At 48.4% G+C, this 17,088-nt stretch overlaps 1 protein-coding gene across 1 annotated transcript in view; it reads right to left on the reverse strand.

Annotated features, from left to right (window-relative positions):
* Positions 1–17,088, reverse strand: part of LOC140197877 (retinal guanylyl cyclase 2-like) — a 75,837-nt gene that overhangs the window by 55,698 nt on the left and 3,051 nt on the right. Inside the window, 5 exon segments of the mRNA XM_072258427.1 lie at positions 1,661–1,801; positions 3,368–3,464; positions 4,582–4,666; positions 6,680–7,034; positions 16,488–16,789. Of these exon segments, the coding sequence (XP_072114528.1) occupies positions 1,661–1,801; positions 3,368–3,464; positions 4,582–4,666; positions 6,680–7,034; positions 16,488–16,789 (980 nt within the window).

Raw genomic sequence — 17,088 nt, forward strand, 5'->3', positions numbered from 1 at the left:
TTACCCCTAGGCTTGAAGTTTGGTTTCTATATTTCCACGCTTATATACATATAATCTCTGCTAAGCTATTTAATATATCTGAATTTATATCAATCTATTGCGTAGTTACTAATAAATAGTATTAGTGAATAGCAATACCAGACTCAAAAGTGTTTTCTATTTCTGCTGGTTCTTTAATTCCTCACGGGGTACGTGACAATATGCATAGAGTGACCAGCTGCCTCCTTTCTCCCAGAGTGACAAAGCTAACCCCAGAAAACATTCTTTAAGATGTTTGAAGGAAGTTTAGCAGAGATGTCAGAGGTAGAGAATAGTGGGTACATGGAACACACTGCCAGGGTGGCAGAGGCTGATATATTAGAGACATTTCAGAGATTCTCTGTTAGGTACGTGGATGAAAGAAAAGTAGAGGGCTAAGGGCTGTATAGGAGAGAAGGGAGTTGATTTATAAAGGTCAGTACAACATTGAGTGTGTCTTGGTAGTGTAGTGGTTAGCACAGCACTTTATAGTGCCAGCAACACAGGTTCAATTTCCACTGCTGCCTGTAAGGAGTTTGTACGTTCTCCCCACGACTGCATGGGTTTGCTCCAGGTGCTCTGGTTTCCTCCCACAGTTGAAGTATCTTGTAGTTAATAGGTTAGTTGGTCACTGTAAATGTCCTGTGATTAGGCTAGGGTTAAATCAAGGGTTGCTCGGTGGTGTGACTCAAAGGGCCTGTTCCGGGCTGTATCTCAATAAACAAATAATACACAAATTGAAGGGTGGTGGGGTGGAGATACACCTCTGCCAAAGGTGGTGTAAGGCGGTCCTTCCTCTGCCAGCCTGCAGGTTACCCTTGGGCAAGGTGCATCGCCTGTTTAATCACCCCAACCCTCCATCAGGGTCACATGAAGCCCATGGGGGCATGACAAAGAATACCATTTTGTTACCACAAGTAAAGTACATTTCCACAGTAGAAATGTTCAGTTTTACAGGTCATATCTTATAGCTGGATGGTGGGGTGGAGATACGTCTACCAAAGGAGGTGTAAGACACTCCTTCCCTCCATTAGCCTGCAGGTCACCCTTGGGCAAGGTGTAGCACCTGCTTAGGGCACCCCCCCCCCCCCAATCAGAGTCACGTGAATCCATGGGAGCAGATGGTGGATGGTGGTATGAGCAGCTGGTGCAGATCACAAGTCCTGGTTGTGTGACCACTCACACCAGGCAGACAATCTCTGAAGAGTATTGATAATGGTTGGGGTCACCCGTCTTGTAAAGACAATGCCCAGGAGAAGGCAATAGCAAACCACTTCTGTAGAAAAGTTTAAGAACAACCATGTTCACCCACATCATATAACACAGCACATAATGATGATGACGATAACGATGACAACGTGAGCTGAAGGGCCTGTTCTGTGCTATCCCATACTAGGAAATGGGGTTGCAAAAGGGAATGACCAATAACTTAATTCAGCTCCTGTATCTTACAGAAGAATGTCCTCATTACTTTAAAAACCTGTCTCAGGTCGGACTCTCGGAAGACAAACAGTCCCAATTGACATAGCTCACTGGGGTAGTGGAGGAGGGCTAATCCTCGGGGAATGAATGGACACCGGGGAAGGATGGCTCTGGTTATAAAACACCACTGTCTCCGAGCAATGGAAAGCAAGATTCTCACCTCATAAATGGCCACGTTCGTATTCTCGGCTGTGAGCACCATCACACTTTTACCAGAAATGGAGTTTATTGGAGTTTTGGTACCTTTGAAGTCAGAGATGCTTCTGCCACTGACGCTCATCTCGGTCTCCCCATTGAGTCTCTAGGAGCAGACAGCAACAGCGTCCATAAGTGATTTAATTCCCTCGCCACTCCATCACCCATTCAGATAGTTAGGTCAAGATGGTTTCTGCAGCACTGGAAAGGCCACCATTTATTCCCCATCTCTAACTGCCCCCTGAGGAGGTGGGCTGAGCTGCTGCCGTCCTTCTGGTGTGGGCTCTCAGGGAGGGTGTTCTGGGATTTCGAACCAGTGACGGTGGTGCAACAGTGAGGTATTTTCCAGTCGGGATGGGATGGGATCTGGACAGGGAACCTGTGGGTGGTGTTGGTCCCCTGCCCTCATCTCTCCCGGTGGGAGAAGTGGGGGTTTGGGATGAGCTGTCAGAGTAGCCTGGGCGAGGAACGGCAGTGCATTTTGTAGATGGTGCACTCCTCAGCTGAAGTGCTGGAGGGAGGGAGTATTTGGGGGGTGGATGGGGTGCTGATCGAGTGGGTCGCTTTGTCCTGGATGTTGTCAAACTTCTGAAGAGCTGTTGGAACCCAGGCAGGTGGAGAGTATCCCATCACACTCCTGACCTGCATCTCGGGAGAGTCAGGGCCAAGTTACTCATCACAGAGCATCCAGTCTCTGCTCTGCTCTCATTGCAATGGTAATTATGCCATCAAATTGAAAGTGCGGTTTTCTGTCATCTACACAAGTCCACATTGGCATGGGTGCAATAAAAACCTTACTAGGAGCAGCATCACGGGCACATAACATCAGATACACAACTTCTGCAAGAAAAAAATAAATTACATAGGAATAAACACAATTAGAATTTAAGAAAAAGTCTGTTGTGGTACAAAGTGGTTGTAGTTTTGCTATACTCAGGTAGTGATTGTGATTGTGCAGGTTACTTCAAGAACAGAGTGGTTGAAACAAAATAGCTGTTCTGAACCTGGGGATGTGGGGCTTCACAGACACAAGAGATTCTGCAGATGCTGGAAATCTTGAGCAACACACACACACACACACACAAAGTGCTGAAGAAACTCAGCAAGCCAGCCAGCATCTATGGAGAGGAATCAATAGCTGACGTTTCAGGCCAAGACGAGAAAGGAAGGGAACAAAAGCCAGAACGTAAGGGGAGAGGAAGGAGTACAAGTTGACAGGGATTAAGTGAAACCAGATGAGGGCTTCATGTTAAGTCATACCCAGCCTAGTTCACCCTTTGCTCGCTACCCCAAAGTTTGCTGGACTTGCTTACCACAGATCGCACTTTACAAGCATGCAGCTTCCATCGGGCAGGAGGTACAGAAGCCTGAAAGCCCAAAGACAAACCTCGAAGAAGCTTAGCAGGTCAGGCAGCATTGGTGGAGGGGAAGAAACAGTCAATGTTTCAGGCCGAGGCCTTTCAGTCCTGATGAAGAGTCTGTGCCTGAAACTTCGACTGTTTATTCCCTGCCATAGATGTTGCCTGACCACTGAGAACCTCCAGTATTTTGTGCGTGTTGCTCTGGATTTCCAGCATCTGTAGAATCTCTCGTATTTATGAGTGAGAGTTAAGTCACAAGGTATGAAGATGGCACCTGAATGTTAGGCCAATGATTTAAGGATTTCTCTTACCATCCAACTAAGTTGTGTGTTGATAAACACCAAATCATCCATGTTTAGAAGCAGCTTCTCAGACCCTCTCAGGAGGTAAACCCTCTGGATATGATTCCTGTGAAAAACACAATGGCATTGAACAGTGGAAGTTTCTTTGATGCCAGCCCTCCCCTTGGCTCAGTCTGCCTAACACCGGGCAAGAGCCTAACCAGCAAGTGAGCAAACAGCCTACCTGGGAAGACAAGGCCTCAGGAATTTCACCATCTTCACAGCCAGAGGTTGAATCTGGACTGGAGTCACTGACGATTGAAATCAATCTGGATTGGAAATGCCTCACAGCTCCAGAGACCTGGGTTCAATTCCCACCTCCAGCTGTGTGCTTCTCTTCATCAGTGATGGGATGTCAGAAACCGGGAATAGTTGAGAGGCCAGAATAAAGGAAGTCAGACGTTGCCTGGGAAAGAGAGCTTCTTTAATGGGGAGAGCTGGTGAGATCGGGCCTCTTTTCCTTGGAGCAAAGGAGGCCAACGGGTGACCGGATAGAGGCTCATAAAATTATGAGTATAGATTAGGGCAGACAGAATCTTTTTCCCATGGGAGGGGTAACAAAATCAACAAAATATACCTTTAGGGTGAGGAGGAGGAGTTTTGAAGGGGAAATAAAAGGTTGCTATCTGGAGCATTTGGTGGTGGAATCAGATAGACTCAATAAGCTTTAGACAGACACATGTATGCAAGGCATTGATGGATATGTTGAGAATGCAGGCTCAGGCTATCAGTGTACACACGCATTAGGGTTAGCATAAGTGCAGTGGGCAGTCTCTAGGCTTATGAAACATTGTGTCACAATGTTTGAGAGGAGCAGGAGAATCAATGGAGAAGAGAGAGTCAACACCCAAGAAATGCCTCAAACAGAAGAATAAGGGAGGTGCAGATTTGCAGAAAGCACGTACCACCAGGCTCAAGGACAGCTTCTAACCCGCTGTTATCAGACACCTGGCCTCGCAACCTACCTTGTTATGATCTTAACTTTATTGTTGACCTGCACTGCACTTTCTCTGTGGCTGTTACATTTTATTCTGCATTGTTATTACTTTACCTTGTTCTACCTCAATGCACTAAGCAATGATCTGATCTGTATGAACAGTATGCAGGACAAGCTGTTCACTGTACCTTGGTACATGTAACGATAATAAACCAACAGCATGTAGAAGGGGATTGAATGAGCAGACCTGAGGTAGTAAGCCAGTATTGCCACAACCAGAATGCCAGCAGACGCCAGGGTAAAAATCATCAGGACAAGGGCAGCATCCACTCCTGGGTGGGAGATACAAAAGGTCATTTTTTTTTTTAGGTACATTCATTTACTCCAGCTAATGAAACATAGAGCCATTTACAGACACCACTCAACCCAGAACGTGCTGAAACCGAGCTAGGAGCAGAAGGCAGGCTGACCTTCTTCTGTACCTAACTTCCACAACTTGCCCTGTTGGCCTTTTTGGAATTGCAGGGTGGTGGTGGTGGTGGGGGCGGGGGACGGGTGCAATTTCAGTTTCCTTCTCTGAAGGGAACCTGAGAGGGAGAAAGTGGGAGGCAAGTACAGTGGCAATGTGGGCAGATCCGCTGCCTCTCAGCTTCGGAGACCTGGGTTTGATCCCAACCTTTGGCGCTGCCCTTGTGTGTCAGTGTGACTCTGTGTGCAATGTGCATGTATATACAGTATCTGTTTATTTACACCTGCGTGTGCACTTCTACGTATGCACATTCATGTGTGTACAGCGTTTTCCTCGTGACTGTGTGGGGTTTCCCCAGGTGCTCCGGTTCCCTCCCACATCCCAACAACTTGCAGGGTCGATGGGTTAATTGCCCCAAGAGGGGATTTGATGAGGAGTACAGGGAGGATTAAAGAAAAGGGATTGAGGTAGGACTAGTGCAGATAGGTGGCTGATGACTGGCAGGGATTTGTGGCGCTGAAGGGCCCATTTCTGTGCAACAGCCCTGTGAAATCCTGAAGCACTTTACACAAGGAGGTATCCAGGCAGGTTTGGTCAAAGAGAAAGATGTCAAAGAGGGCATACAGGTGAGTGGTTAGGCAGTGAATTCCAGAGGTCAGTACCCAGTGAAACTCAGAAGTGCTCAGCTTTGGACAGCAACAATATGGCTGAGGGGAGACCACAGAGACTGGGGTTCCCAATCTTTTTGATGCCAGGGATCAATACCATTAAGCAAGGGTTCTTAGACCTCAGATTGGGAACCCCTGATGTAGGCAAAGAACACAGCACAGTATAGGCCCTTTCAACCTGCTCTATGATCAATCTAACCCTTCCCTCCAATATAACCCTCCATTTTTCTATCTTCCATGTGCTTATCTAAGAGTCTCTTAAATATCCTTAATGTAGCTGCTTCTACCACCATCCCTGGCAGGACGTTCCACACACCCACCACTCTCTGGGTAAAAATCCTACCTCTATACTTTCCTCCAATTACCAATGATGCCCTCTTGTATTGGCCACTGCCACTCTGGGACTAAGGTACTGGCTGTCCACTCAATCTATGCACTTTTAAACACCTTTTTCAAGTCACCCCTCATCCCCCTTCACTCCAAAGACAAAAGTTCTAGCTCACTAAAAACTTTCCTCAGAGACATGCTCTCTAGTCCAGGCAGCATCCTGGTAAATCTGCTGTGCACCTTCTCTAAAGCTTCCACATCCTTCCAGTATTTTCTTTTATCCATGCGCTTATCTAAAACACTCTACAATGTCCCTAAAGTACCTGCCTTTATCACCGCCCCTAACAGGGAGTCCCATGTGCTTACCACTGTCAAAAATAATCCTCTTTATATTTTTCTCCAATCACCTTAAAATTATCTCCTCTCATATTAGCCATTTCTGTGCTGGCTGTCTACTCTATCTATGCCTCTTATCATCTTGTACATCTAACAAGTCTCCTCTCATTCTCTTTCATTTCAAAGAGAAAAGGCCTAGCTTGTGCAACCCGTCCTCACAGGACATGCTCTGTAATCCAGGCAGCATCCTGGTGAACCTCCACAGCTTTCAAAACTGAGGTGACCTGAGCTGAACACACTACTCCAAGTATGGTCCAGCCAGAGTTTGATAGAGCTGCAACATTATCTCGTGGCACTTGTACTCGATCCTCCGACTAATGAAGGTCAACACACCATACAGCTTCTTAATCAGCCTATCAACTCCAGAAAACGTAAGTAGTCCGCTCTCTTTTTCTCTTGTGTTATTCCTTTCAGAGATGCTCTCTAATCCAGGCAGCATCCTGAAAAATGTTGAATTACACGAGGTTAAAATGCAGCGACTTTACCCCCAACGCAGGCTTCCTTGGTGTCAAACCAGCAGCTAGCATCCGTGCTGGGAACCAGGTCAAATGGGAAATGGATGGGATGCGCAAGTGGCTTCAGGCTGCTTGTCGCCAGGTCGATCGAATGTGTGGCTTTGAGTTTGCTTCCCATCCCATCTGTATCGAGCAGCACATAGTCAGCCAGGACCTCTCCGTCCTTGGTGGTGCGCAGCTGCTGGTTAAAGCCGTCCAGCTCGATCTCATCAGTATGCCAGGCCACCGTCCGCCCTGTCACCCACCTGGCTCTCTGGTAGGCTAGCTCGGTGGCTTTGGCCAGGAGGAGAATCGCATTGTAAATGGTTCCAAAGAGCGGGGAGACCTGTCAGAAAGAACTCTAGTCACTTCAGAATCAGAATTTGGTACATCTCTATTATCTAGCAAATTTCTACAGATGTATGGTGGAGAGTATTCTGACTGGCAGCATCATTGCCTGGTGTGGAGGCTCCTCTGCACAGGATTGGAAAAAAACTGCAGGGAGTTGTAGAGTCAGCCAGCTCCATCACGGGCACAACCCTCTCTACCATCGAGGACATCTTCTAAAGGTGGCGTCTCAAGAAGGAAGTGTCCATCATGAAGGACACTTACCACCCAGGACATGCCCTCTTCTCATTAATACTATCAGTTGGTCAGAATCAGGTTTATTATCACTGAGCCGTGTCCCAGAAGTGTTGTTTTGTAGCAGCAGTTGATTGTAAAACATATAAATTACTTTAAATTAAAATTCAAGATTGTTTAATGTAATTTTCAGTACACATGTAAAGGAGAATAAAATAATAGCTTCTCCAGATCCGATACAGCACAAAAAAAACTCAGAAGCAATATAAATACATAAGGTGGGATAGATGGGATGTTAGAGAGATGGGATAGATAGATACTTTATTGATCCCAAAGGAAATGACACTGTCACAGTAGCATTCCAAGAGTACAGATATACAAATATCAGAAGGGAAGAAAGAAAGAATTTTTAAAAAGTTACCTCAAACAATCTAACAGGAGGTGTCATCATTTCCCTGATGATAGGTTGACTCATTATAGAGCTTAACAGCTGAGGATATGGACGACATTGTATAGCGCTCTTTGGAGCAGCACAGTTGTCTTACTCTATTACTAAAGTGACCCTCTGTTCAGCCAACATGGCATGCAGAGGTGAGAGACGTTGTCCAGGATTGCCAGTGTTTTCTGTGGGGTCCTTTGTTCTACCACAGCCTCCAGTGTCTCCAGTTTGACTCCCATAATAGATCCAGCCTTTCTAATCAGTTTATTGAGCCTGTTGGCATCACCCGTGTTGATACCATTTCCCCAGCACACCACTGCATTGAAGATTGTACTGGCAACAACAGACTGATAGAACATGTGAAGGAGAGGCCTGCATATTCCAAAGGACCTCAGTTTCCTCAGGAAGTAGAGGCGACTCTGGCCCTTCTTGTACACAGCCTCTGGTTTGGTGCCCCATTCAAGTCTGTCATCCAGATGCACCCCCAGGTACTTATAGGTCCTCACCATCAATAGTAACAGGGAGCAATACAGACTGTCTTCAGAAAGTCCATCACCATCTCTTTTGTCTTACTAATGTTGAGCTGCAGATGTGATTCAGCTTGCACCATTTGACAAAGTCCTCCACCAGGGCCCTGTATTCATCCTCCTGTCCTCCCTTATGCACCCGATTATAGCTGAGCCATCAGAGAATTATATACATAGATTGATTGTATGTCCATAAAATGACACTAGGTACTGTACATAAGGTGGCTGACAGAAAATGTTGACGTAGAGTCATAGAAAAGTACAGCACAGAAACAGGTGAAAAAATTTTCAATTAGTTAGTACTTCTTCTATATTTGCTAAACATACATTAATACAATTTGTAGTACATAGAGCTCATATGTCCAAAGATAACTAGCTCGTTTTTATTCCCATATAAATCCTACTTGTGATAGATGTCACTTTGAACTGGCTTCTTTAACTCATATGCTTTGGTCCTGTCCTCTTTTGGAAAAATATTGGAAAAACATTTTTGATATTATTTCAACAGTTCTATGCTTCGATTTAAAACCCCATCCTATTACGGCAATCTTTGGATTGCCAGTGGTAGGACATAGATCTTTGTCTTCTTCAGCCTGTCGAATGATAGCTTTTGTTACTTTAATGGCAAGAAGATCTATTTTGTTGAACTGGAAGGAGACCAATCCTCCAACTACATTCCAGTGGTTTTCTCAAACTACATTAAGTTTAAATTTAGAAAAAATTAGAAATGATATTTTTGACCCTTCCAGTAAATTTGAAGAAACTTGGAAACCTTTCATGCAACATTTTCACATGATGTAATCTGACCTTTAAACTTAAATTATATGATGAGAGGAACGGAGTTAACTACATTACTGAATGTGTCTGATACAAGCTATTGGTCTAGCCCTGTTTTGCTTTTTTTGGGGTTTTTTTTCCTTTTCTTTTGGGTTTTTTTTTGTTTATATATTAACTTCTTTTTATTTCTTTTTTTAATGATTAATTTCATTATAAGTTTGGAAGTCTTTTATATCTATGTTACTTAATTCATTAATTCTATGTTACTTATTCATTTTATATATGCTGATTAACATTATTCCAATCTCTTTGTACCAACTTTGTTATTGAGTTTATAGTTTTGAAAACTAATAAAAAGATTTAAAAAGAAAGAAAGAAACAGGCACTTTAGCCCATCTAGTCCACGCTGAATCATTTAAACTGACTACTCCTATGGACCTACACCAGGACCATAGCCCTCCATACCCCTACCATCCACGTACCTATCCAAACTTCTCTCAAATAGTGAATTTGAGCTCACATGCACCACTTGCATGACTCTCTGAAGAAGTTTCCCCTCATGTACTCCTTTAATTAGGAAAGGGAAAAAAGATTATGAGAGAAAACTGGCAGGGAACATAAAAACAGACTGTAAAAGCTTTTATAGATATGTAAAAAGGAGAAGACTGGTAAAGACAAATGTAGGTCCCCTACGGACAGAAACAGGTGAATTGATTATGGGGAGCAAGGACATGGCAGACCAATTGAATAATTACTTTGGTTCTGTCTTCACTAAGGAGGACATAAATAATCTTCCAGAAATAGTAGGGGACAGAGGGTCCAGTGAGATGGAGGAACTGAGCGAAATACATGTTAGTAGGGAAGTGGTGTTAGGTAAATTGAAGGGATTGAAGGCAGATAAATCCCCAGGGCCAGATGGTCTGCATCCTAGAGTGCTTAAGGAAGTAGCCCAAGAAATAGTGGACGCATTAGTGATAATTTTTCAAAACTCGTTAGATTCTGGACTAGTTCCTGAGGATTGGAGGGTGGCTAATGTAACCCCACTTTTTAAAAAAGGAGGGAGAGAGAAACCGGGGAATTATAGGCCAGTTAGCCTAACGTCGGTGGTGGGGAAACTGCTGGAGTCAGTTATCAAAGATGTGATAACAGCACATTTGGAAAGCGGTGAAATCATCGGACAAAGTCAGCATGAATTTGTGAAAGGAAAATCATGTCTGACGAATCTCATAGAATTTTTTGAGGATGTAACTAGTAGAGTGGATAGGGGAGAACCAGTGGATGTGGTATATTTGGATTTTCAAAAGGCTTTTGACAAGGTCCCACACAGGAGATTAGTGTGCAAACTTAAAGCACACGGTATTGGGGGTAAGGTATTGATGTGGATGGAGAATTGGTTAGCAGACAGGAAGCAAAGAGTGGGAATAAACGGGACCTTTTCAGAATGGCAGGCGGTGACTAGTGGGGTACTGCAAGGCTCAGTGCTGGGACCCCAGTTGTTTACAATATATATTAATGACTTGGATGAGGGAATTAAATGCAGCATCTCCAAGTTTGCGGATGACATGAAGCTGGGTGGCAGTGTTAGCTGTGAGGAGGATGCTAAGAGGATGCAGAGTGACTTGGATAGGTTGGGTGAGTGGGCAAATTCATGGCAGATGCAATTTAATGTGGATAAATGTGAAGTTATCCACCTTGGTGGCAAAAATAGGAAAGCAGATTATTATCTGAATGGTGGCCGATTAGGAAAAGGGGAGGTGCAACGAGACCTGGGTGTCATTATACACCAGTCATTGAAAGTGGGCATGCAGGTACAGCAGGCGGTGAAAAAGGCGAATGGTATGCTGGCATTTATAGCGAGAGGATTCGAGTACAGGAGCAGGGAGGTACTACTGCAGTTGTACAAGGCCTTGGTGAGACCACACCTGGAGTATTGTGTGCAGTTTTGGTCCCCTAATCTGAGGAAAGACATCCTTGCCATAGAGGGAGTACAAAGAAAGTTCACCAGATTGATTCCTGGGATGGCAGGACTTTCATATGAAGAAAGACTGGATGAACTGGGCTTGTACTCGTTGGAATTTAGAAGATTGAGGGGGGATCTGATTGAAACGTATAAAATCCTAAAGGGATTGGACAGGCTAGATGTAGGAAGATTGTTCCCGATGTTGGGGAAGTCCAGAACGAGGGGCCACAGTTTGAGGATAGAGGGGAAGCCTTTTAGGACCGAGATTGGGAAAAACTTCTTCACACAGAGAGTGGTGAATCTGTGGAATTCTCTGCCACAGGAAACAGTTGAGGCCAGTTCATTGGCTATATTTAAGAGGGAGTTAGATATGGCCCTTGTGGTTATGGGGGTCAGGGGGTATGGAGGGAAGGCTGGGGCGGGGTTCTGAGTTGGATGATCAGCCATGATCATAATAAATGGCGGTGCAGGCTCGAAGGGCCGAATGGCCTACTCCTGCACCTATTTTCTATGTCTATGTCTATGAACTTTTCACTTTTCTCCCTTAATCCATGACCTCTAGTTGTAGTTCCACCCAACCTCGGTGGATAAAACGTAATGTATTTACCCTATCTATGCCTCTCATAGTTTTGTATGGTAAATATATTTTTTAAAAAGTGCAAAAAGAGTGCAAAGTAGGGAGGTAGTATTCATGGGTTAATGGAGTATTCAAAAATCTGACGAAGGACAAGCAGCTGTTCTTAAAATGCTGCGTATGGGTCTTCAGGCTCCTGTACCTCCTCCCCGATGGTAGTAACGAGAAGAGGGCATGTCCTGGATGGTGAGGGCCTTTCATGAGGCACCGCCTTTTGAAGATGTCCTCATTGGTGGGGCAGGTTGTGCCGATGACGGAGCTGGCTGACTCTACAACCCTCTGCAGCCACGTGTGCTGGAGCCTACACACCAGACAGTGACACAATCAGTCAGAATGTTCTCCACCGCACATCTGTAGATTCTTGCATGTGACTTTGGTGTCTATACCTCTTCAAACTCATGAAGTCACCCTCATTCCATCTTCAAGGAAAAGAAGGTGGCATCCATCATTAAGGACCCCAATCACCCAGGACATACCCTCTTCACGTTGTTACTAGCAGGGAGGAGCTACAGGAGGCTGAAGACCAACACTCAACAATTCAGGAACAGCTTCTTCCCCGCTGCCACCAGATTTCTGAATGGACATTGAACCCATGAACACAACCTTACTACATTTTTCTCTCTTTTTGCACTACTTAGAGATCCAGACACTGCTCAAACAGCAGAAACAACAACAGGATCCTGCATCTCTGCTCTCTTAATCTGACAGTTGTGCCCTATTAGATTTGAGAGATTAAGACGTGACTATCCTCTATGTAATGCGATTATTTCACATAAACACCTTGGTTTAATTTATGGCCACAGATTTAACTCTAACTCTGAAACAGGCCAGGCAGCTGTGTAAGGAATAGCTTCATGAAAATTAGTGAATAGGTTAATAGCTAAACTTGCGAATAATTAGCTGCCTGTCAAGGTTGCAAAGCCTTGTGACAGCTCAGTCCATCATGGTAAAAGCCCCCCCAACTGTTGAGCCCATCTACATGAAATGCTGTCACAGGAAAGCAGCATCCATCATCAAGGACCCCCACCACCCATGACAGGCTCTCTTCTCGTTGCTGCCATCAGGAAGGTGGTACAGGAGCCTCAGGACTCACACCACTAGATTCAGAAACAGTTACTACCCCTCAACCATCAGGCTCTTGAACTGTTCCCACAACCAATGGAATCATTCTCAAGGACTTGTCATCTCATGTTTTCGATACTTATTGCTTATTTATTTATTATTTTGATTTTGCAGTTTGTTGTCCTCTACACTCTGGTTCGACCTGCTTAGTTGGGCGGCCTTTCATTGATCCTGGTATCGTTATTATTCTATACATTTGTTAAGTATGCCCACAAGAAAATGAATCTCGGGGTTGTATATGGGGACAGATATGTACTTTGATAATAAATTTATTTTGAATTTTTTGAACTTTAAAGATTAGCTTTATTTGTCAAGCATACATTGATGCAGACAGTGAAATGCATTGTTAGCGTCAAATCAAATCAGTGAGGATTGCGATGGGGCAGCCCTCAAATGTTATCATACTTCCAGCGCCAACATAGCATGCCCACAGCTCACTAACCATAACTGGTATGTCTTTAGAATCAGGAGGAGAACCCACACAGTCATGGGGAGAAGATACAAACTCCTTACAGACAGTGGCAGGAAGTGAACTCTGATACTACAGCTGACGCGGTAAAGTGTTATGCTAATTGCTGTTTCTGTGATGCCCATTGGAGCTGTGAGAGAGTGGGTCCATCAGCTCCACCACTGCACAGAGGTGACAGAGGTAAAGTCAGGAGATATAAAACAGAGGGAGGTGGGAGTGAACAAACAGCAGGGCACATCATGCAGTCTCTCTCCAGTCAGTGGGGGGAGGGACATGGGGAGAGGGGAGAGAGGGGAGGGGCAGGGGGAGATGGGGAGGTGGGAAGAGTGTGAGGGTGAAGGGGGAGATGGGGAGCTGGGGAGAGTGTGAGGGTGAAGGGGAAGGGGGAGTGGGAGTGGAAGTTGGGAGGGGGAGGGGGAGGGGGAGGGGGAGGGGAGGGGGAGGGGAGGGGGAGGGGAGGGGGAGGGGGAGGGGGAGGGGAAGGGGAGGGGAAGGGGAGGGGAAGGGGAGGGGAGGGGGAGGGGAGGGGGAGGGGGAGGAGGGGAGGGGGAGGGGGAGGAGGGGAGGGGGAGGGGAGAGAGGGAGTGAGGGGAGAGAGGGGGTGAGGGGAAAGGGGGAGGGGGTGAGGGGAAAGGGGGGTGAGGGGAAAGGGGGTGAGGGGAAAGGGGGTGAGGGGAAAGGGGGTGAGGGGAAAAGGGGGTGAGGGGAAAAGGGGGTGAGGGGAGAGAGGAGGTGAGGGGAGCAAGAGGGAGGGGTGAGAGAGAGTGTGAGAGAAGAGTCATAGAGCAGTAATTCACGGATACAGACCCTTTGGCTCAATCAAAGGGTTTGAGCCTTTGGCTCAATCAGTCCATTCTGAAAACCTAGCCCACCCAGACATTTTCAATTCCCTGTGCTTAGTCAATATCCCTTTAAGCCTCACATGCACCTACCAGAGTACTTCTTAAATAACAGTATGTTACCTGTCTCAGCTACTTCCTTTGGAGGTTTGTTATACTCACCACCCGCTTGGAGAATGTGGAGAATGTGTCGACCCTCAGATCACTTCTCTTCCCCCCCCGCCCACCCCTGCTGCTCTAAATCTTGTAGTTTTGGACTTCCCTACCCTGAGGGAAAGAATATTACCGTCCATTTGTCATATTTTTACTATTTCTCGAACATCTCTCTTCATTTTCCTACATTACAAGGCATGAAGACCCAACCAGGCCTTGCTCTCCATATAACCCAGGTCCAGTAATTTCCATATAATCCCAGATCCATGTAAATCGTTTCTGCACTCTTTTCAGTTTAACCAAATCAAATCTGTACCTATATTCCAGGTGAGGCCTCAGACAACCTATAGAACTGTGACATAACAACCCAATTCCTATAATCAATGCCCTGACTGACGTGCTCAACGATTGACACTGGGAATAGGGGACAACGCAGAAGATGCAGTTGGGATGGAGGGAGAGTGAACCAGACGATGATGACAGAGACTTGGTCAGAGAAAACATGACAGTAGAGAATAGAGTCATGGAGCACTGCAGCCTGAAACAGACCATTCTGCTTAGTCCCTTCTACCTTCATCCATACTATACTGTACCCCTCTCATCAGTGTACGGGTGGGTCACAGGAAGAGTGTGCAGACTTCACCACAGGGATCAAACCCAAGTCCCTGAAGCCTCACCCTCCTCTCCTCCTTTGCCCCTCGCCCCCTCTCTTTTCACTTTCCCTCTCTGTCTTCTCCATCATCAATCTCGCTTTCTCTAACTCTTCTCACTGTATTTTCTTCTTCCTGACTCTGTCTCTATCCCTCCAGTATATTGTGTGTGTGGATCCAGCATGTCAGCACAATTTTCTGATTTATAAAGGCCAACGTGTTTAAAACCTCTGTTTTTGTTGGAGAGAGGCTGTGCCGGGGAGAGGGGGAGGTGAGGGGCTGTGCCGGGGATTGGGGGAGGAGAGGGGTTGCACCGGGGAGTGGGGGAGGAGAGGGGCTGTGCCGGGGAGTGGGGGAGGTGAGGGGCTGTGCCGGGGAGAGGGGGAGATGAGGGGCTGTGCCGGGGAGAGGGGGAGGTGAGGGGCTGTGCCGGGGATTGGGGGAGGAGAGGGGCTGTGCCGGGGGTGGGGGAGGTGAGGGGTTGCGCCGGGGAGTGGGGGAGGAGAGGGGCTGTGCCGGGGAGAGGGGGAGGAGAGGGGCTGTGCCGGGGAGTGGGGGAGGTGAGGGGCTGCGCCGGGGAGTGGGGGAGATGAGGGGCTGCGCCGGGGAGAGGGGGAGGTGAGGGGCTGCGCCGGGGAGTGGGGGAGGAGAGGGGCTGCGCCGGGGAGAGGGGGAGGAGAGGGGCTGTGCCGGGGAGTGGGGGAGGAGAGGGGCTGTGCCGGGGAGAGGGGGAGGAGAGGGGCTGTGCCGGGGAGTGGGGGAGGAGAGGGGCTGTGCCGGGGAGTGGGGGAGGTGAGGGGCTGCGCCGGGGAGTGGGGGAGATGAGGGGCTGCGCCGGGGAGAGGGGGAGGTGAGGGGCTGCGCCGGGGAGTGGGGGAGGAGAGGGGCTGCGCCGGGGAGAGGGGGAGGAGAGGGGCTGCGCCGGGGAGTGGGGGAGGTGAGGGGCTGCGCCGGGGAGAGGAGGAGGTGAGGGGCTGCGCCGGGGAGTGGGGGAGATGAGGGGCTGCGCCGGGGAGAGGGGGAGGTGAGGGGCTGCGCCGGGGAGAGGGGGAGGAGAGGGGCTGCGCCGGGGAGAGGGGGAGGAGAGGGGCTGCGCCGGGGAGAGGGGGAGGTGAGGGGCTGCGCCGGGGAGAGGGGGAGGTGAGGGGCTGTGCCGGGGAGTGGGGGAGGTGAGGGGCTGCGCCGGGGAGTGGGGGAGGTGAGGGGCTGCGCCGGGGAGAGGGGGTGGAGAGGGGCTGCGCCGGGGAGAGGGGGAGGTGAGGGGCTGCGCCGGGGAGAGGGGGAGGTGAGGGGCTGCGCCGGGGAGTGGGGGAGGAGAGGGGCTGCGCCGGGGAGAGGGGGAGGAGAGGGGCTGCGCCGGGGAGAGGGGGAGGTGAGGGGCTGCGCCGGGGAGAGGGGGAGGTGAGGGGCTGCGCCGGGGAGAGGGGGAGGTGAGGGGCTGCACCGGGGAGACGGTGGGGAAGGGAGAGGCTGTGCCAGGGAGGGGGAGGGGGAGGGGAAGAGGGAGGGGGAGAGGGAGGGGGAGGAGAGGAGCTGCACCAAGGAGACAGAGGGGAGGGGAGGGGAGGGATAGGGATAGAAGGAGTTGGAGGGTTAACCAGGGTGTGAAGGTGGGGTACCATCAGCTGAATAGTAGGAACCCCTCACCTGCGCCGGCTCCAGTGAGAGCTGGACCTCGCCCCTTTCCACAGCCTCTCCCAGCACCTCAGGGAATTCCTTGCCATGGGAGTCCATGGTGATGGTGAGCACGGCATCGTAGGACTGGCGCAGCCTGCGGTTGGTGGCCAGCACCATCTGGCTGGTGTTGCGGTAGGGAAGGCTGTAGTAGAGGGTGTCGTAAGGAAAGAAGACGTAGGAGCCATCGTCCATCCTTTCCCGTTCCACCTCCTCCAACAGTAGTTGCTGCTCGCTGCCCCCAAGGAACACTGAGTGCATGCAGAGTATCACCGCTGAAACCCACACAGAACGGGGTTAGCCCACAGCCTCAGTGCGCGACACAGCCCCCGACACATCCCCAACGTGGGTCACAGTGAGTCTGAAAGCACTCAGCAAGATCCCACAGCCAGGGACGTCTTGGTCCCATCATGGGGCCTCAATTGAGCAAATGGGGTCAATCTCAGGATGTCCACAGAATTTCTCCCTCCACTTCCTCCTCCTTTCTGCCACTGAGATTTCCCCTCGCGCAGCGACTGGCATGTACTGGGCTTTGGTTGAAGGTCTCAAATGTAAAAAGACACTTCAAACTCCA

This window comes from Mobula birostris, chromosome 5, assembly GCF_030028105.1.
Source record: "Mobula birostris isolate sMobBir1 chromosome 5, sMobBir1.hap1, whole genome shotgun sequence".
Lineage (NCBI taxonomy): Eukaryota > Metazoa > Chordata > Chondrichthyes > Myliobatiformes > Myliobatidae > Mobula > Mobula birostris.